The following is a 21,397-nucleotide window of genomic DNA, read 5'->3' on the forward strand; positions in this document are numbered from 1 at the left end:
CAAATGCATTTGTTTCCCAGAGATTCACATAATACTATCACTTCAAAAATTTTGGTCCTGTCTATTGCCATTTCAGCAGTTTTATCAAAAATGGAGTTTTTGCTTAAATGTTGCATTTTAGCCAGTTTTAGCACATATTTCATTCCATATGGCGGACAAACCTTATCCTAAACCCAAAGTATTTTGATTTCCCTGGAGCTATCACTGCAAAAAGATTTTAGGTTCATGTTTATTGCCATTTTTAAGATTTTTCCAGTCAAAAATGGGATTTTGGCTTGAAATATTGTGTTTTAGCAGGAATTTCAATTCCAAAATGGTGGATATACCCAAATCCCAAACCCAAATGATTTTGATTTTCCTACAGTATTGCCAGAATACTATCACTGCAAGAAAATTCGGGCCCATGCCTATTGTCATTTTAGAAATTTTTTCAGTTCAAATTTGGGTTTTTGCCTGAAAAATGGCTCTTAACAGGGATTTTATTTCCATAATGGCGGACATAGACGCATCCCAGACCCAAATGATTTTGATTTCCCTGGAGTCTCTCCAGAAACTATCACTGCATAAAAATTTCAGTCAGCATTTAAACTCAGTTTGTAGAAGCGTGCCTTAAAAATGTATTTTTGATAAATATGATTTTTTTTTGCTAAAAACGATTTTGAAGAGCCATTAGAATTTTTGGAAAAAGTAAAAAACTTAAAATTCATTTTGCTTAAAGACTTAATTGAAGACTTCCATCTCTGAAAATTTCAGACATGTGATTTAATCAGTTTAAAGTTTATGAACTTGCGAAATTGGCCGTAAAAAGCATTTGCTACCCAAAATTGGCTTAAAACGGCTCGTTAGGGCTCCAATGGGCACAATTTTCAACCAAATGATTTTTTTTTTTTCTTCATAAAGTTTAGTACAGCAAATGAAAAAAATAAGATTTGCAATAGTTTTAACATATTTACAGGCCTGAAAAGGCCAGAAAATGCCATTTTTTCCAATTTTTGCCTGTAGTGCGAATCAGTACCCCCAGGGGGGTTCGGCCAATTTTGGACTTCTGACCTTAAAAATTGCGCAGAATGCCTCACAATAGGTTAAATTTTCATAAAAAAACACTACATCTTGAATTTTCTGACTTTGACATTTGACGCCCCACCCTCATAATTTTCTGCAAGAAAAGATTACTAAAGACCACATTGCTTTAACACACCAGGTTAGCCCTGGATCATAGAGGTATACCTTTATATTTTTACTTCCAAGTCAGCAACAAGAAGTTTCCTGTGGCTGGTCACCCAGGCATTTTGCCAAATCCTGAGGAACAGCTGCACATGACAGTGAATCTGATATTCCCATGTGCAGCTGATCAGGTAACACTTCATCTTTTCGCAATTCTGTGGTTTAGACTGACTCCTACTACATTCATTATATACCAGTTAAGTGCTCCAGTCTCTGGTTTCCGTTGCGGGGACTACCTAAAATGTCTAAATCCACTGAAGTTAACGGTGTCTCTTCGGATGTGATTCAAAGCTGGAAAACATCCCTCGCCGAACTTGCTGAGCAGGCTTCAACGCCTAAAATCAGAGATTGCCTCAGATCATACAATCCAGAAAATCCAACGAAAGAAAACATAAATTCTCTGAAGTTGTCGTTCAACAAGGACGTTATAATGGACACTCTATCTTTCCTATCCAAAGCTCCTGTCAACACCATCCGACTTAAAGATGAAGCTGTCAAGAAGCTTTGCCTAAAAATAAAAAATTATTTTGAAGACATTTGTCAAATCTGCACTGAACCATACAGAACCAAACTCGATCACAGACGTGTTTTAATGCGTAATAGATCAAAATTGAAAAAAGGGCATCGAACGAACAAAATCGCACAGAAACTTATCGATATTGAACTCAAGCTTCAACGGTCACACATAAATGAAAGACAAAAGCGAGAACTTGATGCTACTTCAAAAATTAAATCTAATCTTAAATATTTCTATGCCTATGCAAAGAAGTTTTCAAAGCATAAACCCAAGGTTGGACCCTTAATAGATCCGTCAACAAATGAACTTACAAATGACAGTAAACGTATGGCTAACATACTTCAAACAATACAGTTAGTCTTTACTCAACCATTGGAGAGTACGACTTGAATGAAAATGACAACAACACTTCTGAACTATGTGATATAGACCTCACAGAAGGATTTTATCAACGAAATCAACACCCTATCTTCAAACTCTGCCCCTGGACCTGATGGTTTCCCTGCCATCCTGCTCAAAAAAGCCAGACAACAACTTGCAATTCCTCTTGTCTTATCTGGAGAAATATTCGAGACAAAAGTCAAACTCCCCATCTACTGAAATCAAGCTACATCACACCAATCTTCAAAAAGGCAATCAAGGTTTACCAGAAAACTATAGACCAGTCGCTTTAACTTCGAATGTCTCAAAAATTTTTCGAAAAAATTGTCAGAAGTAAGATACAAAAACATCTTGAAGACAACAATCTTTTTAATTGCAACCAACATGGTTTCAGATCTGGTAGATCCTGTCTGAGCCAACTTCTCTCTCACACAGAACGACTTATCCACCATATAGAAAACGGCAATAATGTGGACGTGATCTACCTTGACTTTAGCAAGGCTTTCGACAGAGTCGACCATACCATTCTTCTGAACAAAATCAAAACCAATGGCATCAAAGGCAAACTGCTTGCTTGGATCAAATCCTTCCTAACAGGTAGAACGCAGCAAGTCTCTGTTGACTACACACTATCAGAAAGGTCAGAAGTCACCTCTGGTGTTCCCCAAGGATCTGTGCTTGGACCACTACTGTTTCTGATAATGATACAAGACATTGACAAAAAGATATTACACTCTTTCTTATCATCATTTGCTGATGATACACGTCTAATGAAAGAAATCAAAAACCATGCTGACATCATTCAGCTCCAAGATGACATGAACGCAGTCTATGAGTGGACTGGATTGAATAACATGAAATTGAATGGACTTAAATTTGAACATCTCAATTATGGTAGAAATGAAGAACTTAAAGAATTCTCCAAATACTTCTCTGATACCCAAAAGGTGATAGAGACCAAGACTACAGTCAAAGACCTTGGGATCACTTTAGATGTGGGTATGACATATGACAATTATATAGAAAATGTAATCGACAAAGTCAAAGGCATCAGTTCGTGGATATATCGAACTTTCAAAACAAGGGACCCCACTGTAATGCTGACCCTATGGAAGACATTGGCAGTCCTTCACACTGATTACTGTTCACAGCTATGATCACCATCCAAGAGACACCAAATGCAACGACTAGAACAGCTTCAAAAATCATTCCTAAATGGAATATTCTCTTTACAAAAACTGAACTATTGGGAAAAACTTAAAACTCTAAAACTATACAGTCTGGAAAGACGTAGAGAAAGATATCAAATCATCTATACTTGGTATATCTTAGAAAAATTTTCTCCAAATTTCAACCACTCTGAGAACAAAGGGGGTATCACCTGCTACGAAAACCAGAGGCTCGGACGAAAATGCCACCTTAAAGAAGTAAATTCTAAACACAAAAACATTTGGAGAGGCTCACTATCTGAAGAAGGACCTAAGCTATAAAGTCAGATCGGTGTCAAAATCAAAACGTCGGGTCGTAATATCAAACCGTCAGATCGTCGGGCCGAACCGTCAGGCCGTAATGTCAAACTGTCAGATCGTCGGGTCGAACCGTCGGGTCGTAATGTCAAACTGTCAGATCGTCGGGTCGAACCGCCGGGTCGTAATCTCAAAAGGTCAGGTTGTCGGGTCGAACCGTCGGGTCGTGATGTCGAACGGCCGGGTCGTAGCGTCGAACCAGACTGCCGGGTTAAACTGCCGGGATACAATGCCGGATTATCGGGTTTATCGGGCTTATCAGATTAGTTAAAATCTCGTTCCGCAGAATACTATAAACTAAATACTATAATACTAAGAACAAAAGTGGAAGCAAAATGGAAGCGAAATAATTTGATCAGTGAAATGTTTATATTTTTACCACTGATTAAATATACTTTCAGGTGTCTATAACATGTTTATATTATCAAAATCATGAAGTGTTTTTATTCATCTTTGTGCAAAGTTTCAATGTTTATTTTTCTATGATGCTGAAGATACAAGAAGATATTTCCAACAAGGCTGCATTCTTTTGCTAACCAATTTATATAGAACTATCTCTAATCTTCTCTTGCTTCTTTCAGTTAAATAACCATGAAGTCAATTTTGAACACTCAAGAGGAGAAAGAGATTTCTATTTTCTCTCGAAAGTGTGCATATGGATCTGAGAAGTGAAATGAAACTCATCAACAAGAGACAAGAAAGACTTCATCTCTCGAAAGTGTGCATATATGGATCTGAGAATTGAATGAAACTCATCAAGACAAGAAAGCCTTTTTCAAAGAAGATTTTCATGGTTCGTACTTCAAAATATGGGACATTTTTGTTCATCCAATGACTTGAAAAATCAACTCTGGAGACTGTAGTCTACATAACTTCAGAATACTTCGATAGAATCATGGAACGCAGATATTATTTTCTCGACAAAAGCACTGTATCATGAGATTTTGCACGAACCAAATAAAATGAAGTGAAAAGTAACTCTACAATGAAAAACTCTGGTTCTGAGCATCATATTGTACTGATTTGGAATTTTATGAAATGTAATAATGTTGAGGAAGTAGCAGTAGGACACATTGATTTGATTAAATTTAAAATCCTGTGACTATCATTGAAAATTAAGATCAAACCATCGATCAAGGGACTTTGTCTTCTTGTGCTTCTGGCATGGTTCGACTCTGAAGCTACATATCTCTGCACCCTTTTTGAAAGTCCTCGTACATGCTATGATTTGGGAACAGTTGAACATATTTTTCATGTACCAGTTTGTTTCGTGATGGACATAGCTGCATTTTTTACAGTGGTATGGATATGCTGCTGTAAGAAGAACTGTTTACATTTTATTTACGTTGTTAACTTGAGTGAATGTGGAATATTGTGACTGATGTTGTATGAAGTGACAATAAATACATATACTCAATGATAAAAACATTTTCTGCTAAAAAAAGGAAGTATTTTTTCACCAACAGTTTTGATAAAATTTTATTTACTAGGCAACTTTTTTCCCTATGAAGTGCTACTGTGTGAAAAATTCTGAGGGTGCTTTAATTGAGAATTTTTTTTTGAATGGAAAGAAATATTTTGGAAGGCAACTTCAAAGAGGAGGTCATTGGTATTATTATTCAAATACTTTTGCACCACTCTTGTTAAAAGTGAAGCCATAAAGTATTTGTAAATACTTTATATAGTTTTCAAAATCCAAATGTATATACAGGAATTTTGTAATGTGATGTTATTTTTTTCAAAAAATGTTTTATGCTTTATTTACTATTTGTTATTTTGTTCATCTGCTCTTGATGAAACACAAAGAACACAGGAAAACAAAAAAGAACTGTTTATATCTTCTCATCTCACAATCTCTTTGTGTATAGAAAAACTCTTGTGTAGTATTTACATTTGTGAATCAATTTTGGCATAGCAAAACAGAAAATTTCCTTCATATAAGTATGATACAAGACTGAAGAAATTACACGAAAGATTTTTCATTCCCCTCCCAACTTCGAACTTTTTTATGTCGCAAAGTAGTTTTCGGTTTGTTTAGATTACGAAAACGAAAGTGAAAATCGCGTTTGACCAATCAAATTGTAAACTTTTATCGCGCTCGACCAATCAAATTCCAGACACGTGACCATAATATTTTGATTTGCGTAGTATTGGATTATCCCTTTAAAAATGATATTTTACAGAACGATGTTAAATATCCCGATAAAACCGGCATTGGATCCTGGCGGTCTGGCTCGACGCTTCGATCCGACCGTTCGATATTACGACCCGACCTTTTGACATCACGACCTGACCCTTTGATATTACGACCTGACCTTTTGACATTACGGCCCGACCCTTTGATATTACGACCCGACCCTTTGATATCACGACCCGACCCTTTGATATTACGACCCGACGGTTCGACCCGACGACCTGACCTTTTGACATTACGACCCGACGGTTCGACCCGACGATCTGACAGTTTGACATTACGGCCCGACGTTTTGATTTTGACACCGATCTGACTTTATACTAAGCTTTTCAATTCTCTCCCATTCTACATTCGTAATATCACAAACTGCACAAAAATTAAATTCAAAAGACAACTTGACCTTTTTCTTTCCACACTGCCGGACGAACCACTGCTCCCGAATTATTATCCCTACAGGAGAGCGGATTCAAACAGTGTGAGAGAAATGGTGAATCATCGGATTTCCAAATTGGATGATTGAGAGACTCAAGAAACCCATCAAAAGTATCAAAAGTAAGTATCAGTAATTATGCATGGCTCTATCATTGTTTTTATGGCTGGACTACATAATTATTCAACAGGACGTCCTCTTTGAAAAAAGGTCTATTGAATAATAATTACTCCACAACAGTTACCTAGAGACAAGATCACGTTATCACGTTTTTATTGGCTGAAGGAAAGATGTGGAGTAATTTGTTATTCAATAGGCCGTCGCGTTCTCCAAAACAACTATTGGACATGGGGAACCTTTTTCGCCTTATCTACTTTCAGTCCCGGGTACACATTTTTAGTTTCCATCAGGCTATTCAGCTTATTTCAAGCAAATGAAAAAAAGGATTTTCTTTTAGGTTTCCACCATCTGCACCCTCTTTTTTGCCCTCTTATCATTTTATCTATTTTTTTGGTGGCATCAGCATTGCAGATAGAGATAGTTAGTATGCAGCACATTATGCAGTGCTGACGAGTCCTAATAGGGACGAAATGTGTATAAGCTGCTCTGCCACCCAAATCTCCTGAAAGAAGATAGTTGGACAGAGATATTTTGAATTTCTTCACATATACTGTATTTTTTTATTACAGGTGAAAATGAAAGTGCAATGAATGATTTGAACAAAGCTATCGAACTCAGTCAAGGGAAAGGATATGCTGCGTCCCAAGCATTCGTCCAAAGAGCACTAATCAGCAGGCTCAATAAAGACAATGAAACTGCTCTGGAAGATTTCCGAAAAGCTGCAAAACTTGGGAATGCTTTTGCTAAGCAACAGATCACTGAAATGAACCCTTATGCAGCTTTATGCAATCAAATGTTGTGTGAAGTTTTTGCTAAAGAATTCAACCCTCTAGCCAACAAAGAATGAATATTTTTTCTGTTTTGGTTTTTAATTTATCCCCCACCAGTCAACTGATTTCCAGAAATTTTTATTGCTTTAACATTACTTATCTTTTTTATGTAAAAACTGTAGAATTTTAAACATGTTATTTAGATATTTATACCCAATTTTTTTACCTTTTTGATAAAAAAGACAGTTCATGACCATTGAGTCTTATATACTATATTCCTTTTAATGATTAAGTTTTAAATACTTATTAAGATTCTTCGACAATTTCGTAGGTTTTCAACGATTTGCTACCTTTATAAAACTTCTCTCAATTCGCAAAAGAGTGCTCAACAATAAAAAGTTTATTACTGCAGTGAAGTAGAAAAATATAGTACTAAAAACACGAAACCTTTGGAAAAGGCTAATGATTCCAACCATCAACCATTTCTTTTCATTAAAAAAAGCTATGATATTTAGGTAAGAATTTCCATTTCTTTTTAGATTTAACTATTTCTTAGATTAAAGCCCGAGGGGGGGGGGTACTAGAGTTGCGAGCTGACGGGGGGGGGGGTGCCGCCGCCCGACTTTTGAACTAAGATTTTTTTCGACCCTTAGCGGGACTTTGGAAATCCAAAAAAGGTACCCTTAAGAACACTTAATGTAAAAACAAAACCTTTAATCAAATCCCAATTCTATCTTTACTTCTACATCACGGGAACAAGGAACTAAAAGGACTCAAGCAGGGTGCCTTTTCCCTTCTATGAAGAATGAAGACTTTATTTTTAATATTCTCCTAATGGTCTTATTAAAATAGAGACGAACAGAGTTTTTTGAAAACGTAGATTATGACATGGAAAAGTCTTTTTTAAATGTGATGTAAATTCTTCGGGAAAATAATATTTCAGACTGTTTTGCAGAAGAGGAATAATTTATTGACTAATCAATCTAATAAGTCTAAAATTTAAACTTGTCTCTTTTTTGATAGTATTTCATATTAGTATTGTCAACTTTTTAGCATTATGATCTTGCCAATTTTTCAGGTGAATGAAAGTGATGTAGAAATGTTGTTCTCAGAGAATTTGAGTATTGTCAAACAAGAGTTAGATCGAACTAGATTCATCTTACAAGGAAGCTTGGATGAAAATAACCAACTTCATAAAGAATACGCTCTTTATCAGGTACTAACAATTTTATTCACCACTTCAGGATTTTTCTATCATTTTTTAAACCTCCGAGTATATCCCCCTCGTTTAGGTTCAAAGTTTTCCAAATCTTTCTCAGAATAAATCATAGTCCGTATAAGAAACCCCGGTCTGGATGCCTTTTGTTTCCTTTTATTGTTGCGAACTTGAACTTGTGTCGAGAACTTATTTTGTTTTGTTCACTTTTTGATCATGTGATTAACTTTTGAACCAATCCCAAGAGGAGTATTTGGTAACGTGACCAAAAACTGAGCAAAACGATTTTTATAACAAAAAGTTACAACAATGCGCTTCCAGACCAGGGTTTTTTATACGGACTGTGAATAAATCAACTCAGAAAATGAATTAAACTGAACTAAAGTGTCGAGGAATAGGAAAGATTTCCTATAAAAAACAACCACTAAGTTAGCTTAGATATCCAAGCTGCCAATTATTTTCTAATCTTAATGGTTCTGCCATTATGTAATAAGTTGGGAGTTTTTAAAAATTGTAATAAAACAATTTCCTTACTTTTTCTAAAGGACTTGTCATCTCTTCAAATTTATAATTATTAATGTATCTTATAAACACTCCAGCTCGTCCCTTCAGGAAAACCAGGCGGGAAACCAGAAACATCAAAAATGAAAAAAAGATTACAGGCTGGAATTAAATCCAAAGTTTGCTTCCTTTCTTTGCGAGGCTAAGAGATTTTCCTTTATTTTACGTTGTTAGAAATGTATGGAAGAACGAGATCGACACATCGATTTGCAATTATCCGATGTCATCTATCGAATCGAGATTCACATCGAAAGAAAACTCAATAAACGAAGATGTTGTTGTTTTGGTTTGAAACGTAGCGTACGACAAGAATTACAATTTTTACATACAGTTCAAAACCATTTATATTACATACAATCTATACTGAGCGTGGATTTCATTACAGACTACAAAAGCAAATTGACTAAAAGTAGGAAAACAAGTGCTTCGTGTAAGGATTTGAGGTCATACTTTGTTTGATGGTATCATTTTTGGAGCTCGTTAGATTTTGTCAAGATATTTTGAAAGAATGTCGTCACATGATACGATATTACAGCAACACACTTCACTTGGAGAGTTCAAAAGGTCATTGGTAGACTAATTTTGTGGTATAATGTGATTTTTTTCTCGAATTTTGACGAATTTGGTTTCAAATGTTTTTTTGTAATGAAAGAGGGGATCTGCGAGCAAGACTGTCCTCCGAAGTCAAATATATAAATATTAATAACTGGTCTTTTTATGTATATAAAATAAACTAGTGACTAGTGCAATCAAAGTCATACATAATATTTGATTAAAAGGGGAATTCCCTGCAAAATTTTAAAAACTACAAATGATTTTTAAGTGCTCTAAGTTAATGCTGGAATATGTAGAGCTTCAACTCTTAAGATCATACATTAGACTTAGGAAGGAAGAAGACCTTAGGATATTGGGATTCAAAAGCTCAAAAAATATCCCAATGAAGCCGAGGCCACTAAACCATTAAATCAAAATATCTAATGAAATATAGCGGAAGTACTGAAATCACCGTTCTCAACCGAACTTTAAATTCTGAAAAACGTTGAAAATATCCGAAATTCTCAAAATGTTTTTTGAACTGACTGTAGGATATAGTAAGTTATATCTCAAAAATTTGTGCTCTTGTGCTTTCATTCTCGTGCAACAATACAGTAAACTGGATCAAGTGTTTCATGAAATTGTCAATCACTCTCGATCCTATCTGCTATTTTGTGGTTGTTTTGCATTTTTCAAAAACTTCCAATTTGTCACGACTTTTTGTTTTGTCTTTTTAATTTCCTGCAGGGTCGTTTTGTTCAAGTTGCCACCGCCTAATGGATGGTGCCATATCCCATAATCCTCGACGACTTTTCCTGTTTTGGTGTTCACGACTTTCAAACGGTATTTAGAACTGAATTCTGATACTGTGCACAACTCCGATCTTTTTGTAGTGATGGTATAATAGTTCTTTAAAGTTAATGAGAATATTGACGTTATACAGACTGTTTTGAGGGTGCCATCTTTTCGTACGTCGTCTGGAAGTGTTATTTCGCATCTGCCATTTGGTTGTTTACATTTTGTGATTTTGGTTGTGATTATTGGCGAGGCTTGATTTGATCCAGTTACTGTTACTTCATATGAAGGATTAAAACATTTCGATAAAGATGATTTTCTCCAAGATAAAACCCATTTATTTGTGTCAGATTCCTTGAATTGTATATCTCGAGCATCGTGGTTTGAGATACAATCAAAAAGTTGTTGAGAAGGAGCAAAAGCTTGAGGGTGTGTCCAAACTGTCACTTTTTTCGATCTATCAACAGCCTTTAGGCCAGAAATTCTTTTTTTCAACAAGTCTTTGTCATAAACACTCAAAGGAGTCGGGCAAAAAAATTGATCCATCTTTGTCGAATAGAAACATGATTTTGTCTCGGTGACTTTGCCATTGATGTTTGCCCATTGTAGAAAGATGTCTTTACTTTGAGTTGCGAGAACGTTAGAAGGTCTTTTGAACCGGAATACGATTTCACGCCCAGCACGTAAGAAACATAATGGCGCCGGAGATGTTGCGTTGACGTAAGAACAATGACGTAATGTAAGAAAGATTGATACGAGGTTGGTTATAAATGCTGTTTTTGTCTTTTTCATTTTTGCTGAACTCTAGAAGAAAAATTTCATAGAAAAGGAAACCATTGTTCAGATTATTTCCGGAATTGCAAAATTAAACTGAAATAACAACTGACTGTGTAGTTTACCTTGAACTTTTCCTTTCTTGACTAAAGTCTACAGTCCTCACTGAACAGTTTGCTCACAACAAACTGACTGAAAAAAAACGAAAAAAACATCAATGTTGATGACTAACATCTTTAATTAGCTTCTTGACAATTAATTTTTCGTTTCGAAGAACTCGCATCGACGTTGCTTATCATAGACATTCTTTATAATACACATGTTCTGCCCACTGTATTCTTAGAAATTATCAAAAAATTATAAAAATTCCCATTATTGAAGGGAATTGGTTAAACTTTATTATACAGAAACGATCGAAACAGATGTTTTATCAATATGTCTTTTGGAACTCCATGTGCTCTTCCGAAACTTGTATATCATTATTGCTGACATCTCAATCTTGGCAAAAGTTCAGGATCTATCTGATGATGCACTGATTAAAGGTTCGGTGCCATCACCATCCGAAAATCGTTCATCTCACTGAATGTTTTTATATGCACCTTTTTTTTATTTCCCCGGTTCATGCTCAGTTCCAGGGCTAGGTTGCTTAATTTTTTCACCATTCCCAGGGCTGGACACTTAGCAACTCGGCTGCTTATAAAGAAATGTGAGACTCGAACTATTGAATTCTCACTAACTAACTTGATTCAAAATCTCATAGATGCCAGTAAAAAAAAACACCACAAATTTAAGCCAAAAAATAACCCAAATGAGAAAATCGAACAAATTAAATAAATTTTGAGTCAAAAATTCCCCCATCAATGTGCGACCTCCATGCGTACGAGATGGTTCTTGGAAATCAAGCTTCCACGATTTACCGAGTAAACTTTGAAGATTTATAAAAAATCGGAACGAAATTCTAAAAAAACTTTTCGATTGTAAGACTCAGAGAACCCTATTTTTTGGTGAGTGCCCGGTTGAGGTAATTGTTGTTAAATGTCCGTCAACGTGTCCTACAATTACAAGGGATATCGACATCAAGGTATTTAAAGGCTCCAGAACACATAACTGACTTGAATTATCTGCCGTGTTGCGCAATAGCCTAGCTGAGACAGGGGTGTTTTTAGGATTAAATTTTATCTGCTACAGTAGAGTCTCGAACCCCTACAACTCGAATGTCTCCTTATTAACTGGAACAAGTTTTTTATGTTCCCGAGTTAACAATGCTTAATAAACCTCAATAATCAAAATTTCTCGAAAAAATTTGTGATCCCTGTGCGTGTCCGAGTTAAGGGACTTCACTGTATTACTTTTATATGCTGCTAAAGTGACCCGTTTAACATACCTAACTTGAAAAGCTAAATTGTAATGTCAAAAGGTCAATGTGTAAGAATTCTTTTCTAGTTTCTACAGGTCAAGATAATTAAGAATAAGACTTTCATGTCCTGTTCAAATACTTACATTACCTTTTCTGTAAAAATAGACTTTCTTAGGGCTCCTGAAATTCCCACGATCCCAGTTATATTTCCTTCTTTCAAATATACTTCCAACGAGGCTAGAGTTATTTATACCCAAACTCAATTGCGCAAGATTGCAGAAACAGTTGGAAATTTTTGGAAATCACAAAGGGGCATTCCCTTACAAACATCACCCTTAATACTCTAATGCTATACTAATATCATTTATGAATACATCTTTTGGAATTAATTGTATTCAAAGTGTCACGAATGACCGCAAGAAATCGAAACTTAATAATATACCGAGATTTAAAGACCGGTTACATATTTTTTATAAGAACGTCCGAAATTTTTGAAGCCTCCGGATGTTCTTAACTTTTTAAGTTTTAAGCCTAAAAATGTTCTTATTTTTACCATTTTTTGAGCATTTTTTCCCATTTTTCTAAGAAACCAGCTGTTTTAGAGTCGACAAAGCCTTAAAATGTTCTTAACTTGTTCTTAACATTTCTGCCATCATAGCCTTTATGTTCTTATATAGTTTGTTCTTATAAAAAAGAAACGTGTATGATTAATTTCAATTACATAATTTATCTTTAAGAAGTTGCTTACTTCAGCATATCTCATAAAATCATGTGAAAAACAGATTAAAGTAAACTACATATGTGTTGTCAGTACTATTTTTTAAAAATCTTAGAAAGCCTTATCAAAAATGATCTTCAACCATGCTAATTTAACCGATGAACAATATTGATGACAAAGTGCGCTCTAATTACCAGGAGGTATGATGCAAAGGCAAACACAATAGCAAAATTTGAGAAGAAGATTTCTACGAAATAAGTAGACAGTCACCGTTGATCATCAGAGTAAATCGTGATTATATTAATTAAATCATGTTCTGACAAAAAGCGGGTGAATGCGACTTCATCGTTCAAACGTTCCATGTGTATTATAAGCTTTTTGATGCTTACTGATAGCGCCAGATAATACCTTGGCATTTACCCTGCTTTGCGTAATTACGTAAAAAACAAAAGGTCAGATTTCATTTGTTTCTGGATTTGAAAGCATCGATTTGGAAGTCATTTTGAAGTCATAAACTAATCTATATAATAACAGCCTTACGGGTCTAAAGCCTTTCCCTGTAGCGTTTTTGTTTTCGCTAGCGATTCTAGGATTGATTCATTAAAAACAACAGTTTTCTATCTGTTTAATTCAAAAGACGAATTGTCGAATCTCCTATAGAAAATCGTTTACAGGTTACAAAATTAATTGAAGAATAGAAAAAAAAGCATTGGAGCACGATTCAAAAATAGATTCAAAAGTGTAGAGCGACATGGCTACTGGGCCCCCTTGAGATGTACCCTCTGACATGTTGATTTCATTGTCACCCGAGTAATGAGTCTTTAATTTGACAAATAGGATTTAACGGTGAAGTTACAATTCCAGGACACGTTTTTTGAACGTGATGAATCATCACTTGCCGATTTAGAAGGTCTTGCCCTCGTCCATAAACAGAATTCTATCACAGTCAGATTAATTCGATAGGATGAAATGAACGACGACAGCTTCACATCCAGTCTTCTGGCCGCCACAAAGTTGAAGATCTCCAACACATTGCAATACATTTGGTTTCAATACGGTCACGACAGATTTCCCGATTACATCTCAGTACTTCCCTGATTGTAATGTGCCTCACCTCATGAGATTTTTGTCCAGATGGTTTAATCTGCTCGATTGGTTTGATTGAGCCGTCTTGCTAAAGTCCCGGGGGGGGGGTACTACCCTTGTCGACCGACGGGGGTGCTCCGCTGAGGTTCAAAAAATGGACCCTACGTGGGACTCGAAATTTGCGAAAAAAGTGACCCTGAATGGGACTGAAATTCCAAAATTTTCTCAAATTTTCTACTTTTTCCCCAAATTTTCCAAAAATAGGCACCCTACGAGGGACTGATCTTTCTATTTTGGTGTTTTTGCGACCCTACCTGGGACTCGTGGAGGTTAAAAAAGGTACCCTGACCAGCGGAGCATCCCCGTAACCCATCTTGCCCTAGTACCCCCCCGGGCCCGGGGGGCTAAAGTCCGGGTTTTTGACATTTTGCGTGACTACTTTATGTTTCGTGATACTTATGTTATAATATATCAAATATAAAAAGCCAAAGATTCATGTTATTCATGAAGTAATGTTTTCTACGGAAAGACCCCGGTTTTTGCCAGTAGTAGCAAATTTTGTACAAAGTTAGTCTAGTTTAAATTTGCCACTACTGGCTAAAACCGGGGTATTTCCGTAGAAAACATTACGTCATGAATATCATTAATTGTGTGAACCAAAAAATTAAAACATAAAAACACCTTTTCTTTTAACGATATTTCGACCTTTACAGATCTTATCAGGTTTTACTATGCAATTTTATCATTTAAGTTTTATACAATACAGTAATAAAATATTTTATAAAACACAAAAAAATATCAAAACACCAAATTTAAAATATCAAGTGACGTCACTTTGACGTCACATTTATCAAACAGGCAAAGAATTGACGTCAAATATATACTTTCCATTTCAGTTTTAAAAGTTAGATATTTTGGAATTATTGGAAGAGCAAGATGTATTCGGATACTTTTGTTAACATTTTATTTATTTTTTGTTATTCTTCTGCAAGATTATATCCGCTGTTCAACCCAAAGGTGAATCGCACTTCTGGTAAAGGTACAACGTTTGATTTGATATAACTTTTAACCAGTCTTTTGCTCAAAAAACTTTTGTTCTATTTTTTTTTCTATTTGGTTGAGTCGCAAGAGGCTTTGAGGCCCATTTTCGCAACTATAAGCGCTTTCAATTAGCGTCCTGTTAGCACCTTGAACTGACTACCCAATTCCCCTCACATTGACCCGTGTGAAGGTTCATTCACTTGGTAAGTGAACTGCTGCGAGTGGGAATCAACCTCAGCCGTCTGTGCAGCAACCAAGGCCAATGACCACTATACCACAGCGCCTCCACTGTATCAGCTAAAATAAGAGCCGGCATAGTCTCTAAATGGTGCTCTTCCAAAAAAAAATCCATGGTTGTTTAAAAGTGTCCTCTAAAACAGAAATCTCAATTACTTAGAAAACCAAGTTGAAGATTCGATGAAAAAAAGATTTTTATTTCTGAGAACTCCCAGAAGTAAACAGGCTAACCTGATTACTACTAACCCCACTTTGAACTTAGAATGCCTACACTTTTGTTGGAATTCTTAAAAATTTGAACCCTTTACATTGTAGTAACATTACAGGGCTTTACATTGTGGGTCATACACATTGGTTTGGTTGGACAATGAGAGTTTCTAATGCTTTTTTCTCTCTTGTTTTAGTGCCAATTCATAGAAAGGAGACAGCCCTTACAATTTACACGCCACCAAGCAGATTTGGACTTTGTTCAAGCTGTAGCTATGGCAACAGACCTACTCAAATTGCTAATTTGAGCACAATCGATTTCGGATTTGAGCCGAAAGAAGCCGTATATTTTAATTCAAAACTGGTTATCGAGACATATGAAGAAACCTTCGATGCAAAAGGATTCTTAGATGGACTAAATGAATCTGGTAAACTCTCGGCAAAGGTCAATTTGGAAGTCAATGATAAGGGTGCTTCTGATAAAAATTACAATGATGAGCCATCCACTTCATCAAAGAAGGATGATAACTCTGGCAAGAAGCCGAAAACTTTTTTTGATGGTACCGTTGTGTTGACAGATCCGGTGGAAAATACCGGTGGTCGGATCCACAAAAAACATCCTTCATATCAACCACCAAATGCAGCCAATGATGATTTTGATTACGGAGATTCCACATCATGGCATATTGATTATATTGGACAATTGTTTATAGATTTCATTGATTTTATTCATGAGCCGTTATCTGCGGAAGTGACTAAATATGAATGGTTTTATTTTCCAATTTTCGAAAAGGCTGGACCCTACTTAAGCTGGTTTTATGAGGAAATCTTGGAGCCCCTTTTAGACCTCGTCCTCGAAGTAGATTGGCAAGGCATTTACAACAGTGTTTTAAACAAATTGCGGCGCTTAGATTGGATGTATGAGCCAGCATACGAAAATTTGAAGGCTTACGTTTTTAAGCCCATCAAGGAATGTATAAACCGTATTGACTGGCAAAATAAATGTTCACAATTTGTCGATTTTTGTCGACCGTATTTTAGAGCTATCATCGCTTTTTTCCGTGGCATCAATTATATTAGAGCTTACAATCGATTGGTTGATGTAATCCATCGCTTTGAGTGGTTCTATGGACCTATTATGGACTATGTGTATAGCATTGATTATCATGGCTATTGGAACAAGTTTTGCAACAAGGTTGAGCCCTACTTACAGTGTGTCATCAACTACTTGGAAAGTATCGACTACGTTGGAATCTATGACAGACTTAAGGAAAAATTCTGTACACTAGAATGGCTGTATGGACCAGCAATAAATTTTTTCTACAATATTGACTATCAAAAGATTGGCCTGAAAATTTGTAATTTTTTCGAGTTTTATGTCGTACCATTTTGCGATTACATTATTAGAATCGATTACGTCGGTGCGTATAATCAGACCACTGGTAAGATCAATGAAGTTGGTTCAACGTTTTCAAACACTAATGGTACATATTATGTACGTTTTATGGCTGCAATGAAGAAAATCGATTGGAATACTGCTTACAAACAATATAGAGCTTTTACCTTCAAAGTCCTCACAAAGTTTGTTATCCCAGCTTTTGGATATGTAAACGACATTGTTCTTAACTCCATTTATAAACCAACTCGAGAATACTTAATTGGAATTGATTGGAACGAATTATTTTTAGTATTTTCGGATATGTATGGACCGTACTACCGACCGCCTCTAAATTTCGCTAAGAAAGTCTGTGTTGCGATTATTCCTGACTCGATTTCAACAGCGTTTTCGAACTATACGAAAAACATAGACTATGATTTTCTTTATCGAATACTCGAAAAACATTCCGAATCTAACCGTAAACTCAGCTTAAAAGTTGCGAGCGTATTTGATTCTAAGTCATTGGACGCTGATGATCTCGGTGATCTTGAAGATCTGGTTGAATTATATGAACGAATGGCAACCTACCTATCCCAAATTAATGTCCGTGAGACCTTTTACAGTCTTTATAATAAAGTATCGTTGTCACAGCTGAACACCCTATTCACCGATATGAAAGCCGTCCTGGAAGATACGGAAAAACTTATCGAACTGTATATAGCACTGGCACAATTCTTAACCATTTGTTTTTGGATAAATCTACTTTGGACTCGTTTCATTTGCCCTCCAGAAGAATGTTACTTCTGTTAACTAATTTATTTATTTGTTGATATATTATATAGTAAAAAACGTAATTTTGCGTATCTACTTTCTTGCTTATTGTTCCGTACTATATTTAGGCTGCTATAAGGACTGGATTCCTTGTCTGTATTCTTTAGACTTGTGTCGATCTCCTTCTGATGTACTATTGGCATTTTTAGGCCTAAAACCAGATGGTTTTTAGACCGCCATCTTTTAAATAAACTTGTGTGAAAAAGCCGCAAGTTTGGTTTCGGTCACATTGGAACTGGGAAGACACCCCTGTCTCACTACCCCGGTGGAACTTTTTCCTACAGCAGGGATAAAACATTTTATCGAAATACTAATGGGGATAGAAGTTTTATTGTTTTCAGCTCAAAAAATGGCTTTAGAGTGCAACTTTTATTACATTGAATTTCGAATGGGGATGAAATTGAAGTCAATTTCCCACAGTAAAATTGTCAGTATTTTTCCCACCGGGGACAAAACTTAGGTCAGATATTCCATACCGGGTCTGTGCTGTGACATAGGGATGAAGTGGAGAGAAGTCACTGCAATGAACATTTTTTGACGTCAATTTTTTATTCTAAACTTAAAAATCAAATCCGTTACTTTCCATACTTTATTTTGGAACTACGAACATATCAAGAGCAGTCATGGAGCCGAAAACTGAAAGTAATGAGCTTGGTGATGACTCTTTTAGCATTCTTAATTTCATTGCGGTAATTGCGTTCATACTTGTAATATTCAAGGTGACATTCAGCTTTTTTATACTACATCTGATAAACTGGCTTTTTAGACGAAATGATAAGGTAAAAAACTTTGATTGAAATTGATTTACTTTTTGAAATTCAGCTAGCAATTGAATCTTCCTTTAAAAGATGTTATCGACTTGTTACCCCTGTGCAGGGTGTCCTCTGTGATACGTTTTTGAACGTAACAAAATGTATTGTATTTTTTACGAAACTATTTTGTTTGAACTTCATTCTTTGTGATATTCTATCCTGTCAGACCTGGTCACACCAATTTTCATTTCCACAACTGTATGTTTCTTTTTATTCTAGAAACCTGAGCCTAAGACTTTTTTCGAAAACGACCGCAAAATAATCATGCGTGGACTGGAAAATGGACTGGATGACATTCGAAATTGTGTAAGAAACTCTTTTCGATAGTATTCCACTAGACAAGTTTTTGCATTTTCTAAGAAACTCGTCAGCTATTTTATACAAAGCGAAAGGTCTAGGAATAGTCCATAGTTTATCTGACCAAACGTGTACCAGTTTTGACGGAAATTAGCTTAGCTTGGTTTTAAGGAGACCTGAGCTGAAAGAGCTGTACGCCGAGAATTTTTTGAATTTATCCCCTCAAAAGCCCACCGTGCCACGTTAAGAGTTTTTAGGTGTACATAGGGTTAATATTTCACGCTTTTTACTTTTGCATCTTTAGAGCGAGAAACATTTAAAACAAATGAACAAGAAAATAGATGCTGTTGACGACAAAACTAAAAAGACATATGCCCGTATGGAAAAGTACGAAAAAAGTCTGAATGCCTTTAAGAAGGAGACAACCGAACGATTTCAGCGCATCGAGGGACGATTTCAAAAGTTCGAAAGGAGATTCAATAGCACTGATGAGAGATTTCAAAAATTAGATGATAAGCTCAAGAGTTTGGATAGGAAATTCCAAAATTTAGGAGAGAAATTTGAAGACAAATTAGGAAGTTGTGAAGGAATAATTAATACGAGAATAGATGGATTAAATGAAAATATCATGCAGCGTATTGACGACCAAATCGTATCATTCAGCGCGTTATGTGATTTGAACGAAAACATTTTTCCTTATGTAAGTTATATTTTCCGTTCGTTCGTTCGTTCGTTCGTTCGTTCGTTCGTTCGTTCGTTCGTTCGTTCGTTCGTTCGTGCTAAAAATTTGACGGGTGTAAAGACGAAACTCTCTGGGTGACAAAGAAACTCAATGAATTTCATTTTTTGGAGTATTACTTATCATATTTCAGTGTTTTCAAAAGTATAATTTTCTCTCCCTAAGAATTAGACCCTCGCCTTGACAAAATAATTAGGTAGTATATCTACTTCCTGTATAGAAGCTTCTTTTGTTGGTAGCTGAGCAGAATGCTAGTACAAAATAATGGTTGATTGTAATATTTCTTCTCATTTCTAGATAAAAGAAGTCCGCAAACAAACTACCAACTCTCGACAGGAACTGAACAATATGGAAAAGTAAGATCATCACCTTACAATCAATGCTTGTGTAGATTTTTAAAACATTTTTTGGCTAGAGCCAGATTGGGATCAAGTATATTGATCACTCATTCTTTGATACATTGTTTTCAAAATTAATAGGAAAACAATGAGTCATAAACGATGAAGCTGAAAATCTAAAATCTAAAAAACTTAAAATTTTAGGGAGTTTAAGAAGCTGTTAAAGTCAATAAAGAACGATCTGTAAGTGATTTTCATATTTTTTCATTTCGACCATTTTAGGAGGTTATTACTTTCCTGTCTCTGTGGCATTACATATGTCGAAAACTTGGTGGGTTTTCTAAATTGTTGAATTCACTAAGGTGAACAAATGAACCTTTTTCGAAAAATTTTTCACAAGTGGATCTCACTTAGACAACTTAGTCCACCTTAGGCTTTAACAAGGGTGGCCCGCCTAGGCAATCACATTAAAAAAAATCTTGCTGCAGAGCTTCTGATGGTAATAATTCCTCAATTTTCTCAATACACATCGCTATTTAAAGCTTTTCAAATAACCGCTTCATGTATGGGTAATAATAATTTTTTTCTTTTTTTTTCCAGAAATAAAAACCGAACACTAGAGCAAGATGTAAGTTTCCGAGAAAAGATTATTTTTTTTTCATTTTTCATCTTCACTTTCCAAAATGTTTGAATTATCTTTTCAACGGTATAGAATATATAAGAGCTGAAGAATATATTAGAGCTGAAGTATTCTTTGAAAAATAACAAGGAAATCATCAATCATTAGTGCACACTTGAAACAAACGGACTTTAAATCTATCCATCTTCTATTTCAGGAACGTCAGAAACTTTCAATAGAAGCGTTTAGGACCGGGATGTCGTGTGCGTACACAATGAACTATTCAACCCCTCCACCTTCAGTCACCAGCTTTCACCCATCAGAATCATCACTTGATACATCCCTCACCAACAACTCCTCTGGAAGTCAACGCAAGGCGTCCACCTCCACCACTCAACCACCTTCCAACACCACCAACATCAAATAGTACACGACATTTCGGTCAACATCCTTCGTATATCGGCTTTTTTGTAATTAGAAAATTCTATATGAAAATGAAATATATAAATTTTATACTTTTCTACACGAATGATTTTTTCAGCTACTTCTTCAGGTTGATGATACATTAAAATCTCTCCATGAGCCTTGGAAGGTTAGTAAAGTGTTGGATGTGTCTGAGCCAAAGTTCGAAAATCGACCCTGTGTCAGAGACTGAATTTCGAAAACTTTGTCCCATTTGAAGTGAGAGTCTATTT

At 35.7% G+C, this 21,397-nt stretch overlaps 1 protein-coding gene across 1 annotated transcript; it reads left to right on the top strand.

Annotated features, from left to right (window-relative positions):
- The first annotated feature begins 18,494 nt into the window (after positions 1-18,494).
- LOC136820772 (chromosome partition protein Smc-like) lies at positions 18,495-21,231 on the top strand. Its single transcript, XM_067076997.1, has 7 exons — positions 18,495-18,676; positions 18,929-19,015; positions 19,311-19,706; positions 20,043-20,101; positions 20,288-20,326; positions 20,684-20,711; positions 20,920-21,231. The coding sequence occupies exons 1-7, from the start codon at positions 18,521-18,523 to the stop codon at positions 21,127-21,129; spliced, it is 975 nt and encodes a 324-aa protein (XP_066933098.1). The 5' UTR covers positions 18,495-18,520; the 3' UTR covers positions 21,130-21,231.
- The last annotated feature ends 166 nt before the right edge of the window (positions 21,232-21,397 follow it).

Source organism: Clytia hemisphaerica, unplaced genomic scaffold (genome assembly GCF_902728285.1).
Source record: "Clytia hemisphaerica strain Z4C2 unplaced genomic scaffold, Clytia hemisphaerica genome assembly, whole genome shotgun sequence".
Taxonomy (NCBI): Eukaryota; Metazoa; Cnidaria; class Hydrozoa; order Leptothecata; family Clytiidae; genus Clytia; species Clytia hemisphaerica.

Bases quoted from the DNA above. Each gene is read 5' to 3' on its own strand.
- LOC136820772 (XM_067076997.1), top strand. From the start codon at position 18,521: ATGGAGCCGAAAACTGAAAGTAATGAGCTTGGTGATGACTCTTTTAGC. The intron at 19,707-20,042 runs GTAAGTTATATT...TCTCATTTCTAG, and splicing joins ACGAAAACATTTTTCCTTAT to ATAAAAGAAGTCCGCAAACA. The intron at 20,712-20,919 runs GTAAGTTTCCGA...CTTCTATTTCAG, and splicing joins ACCGAACACTAGAGCAAGAT to GAACGTCAGAAACTTTCAAT.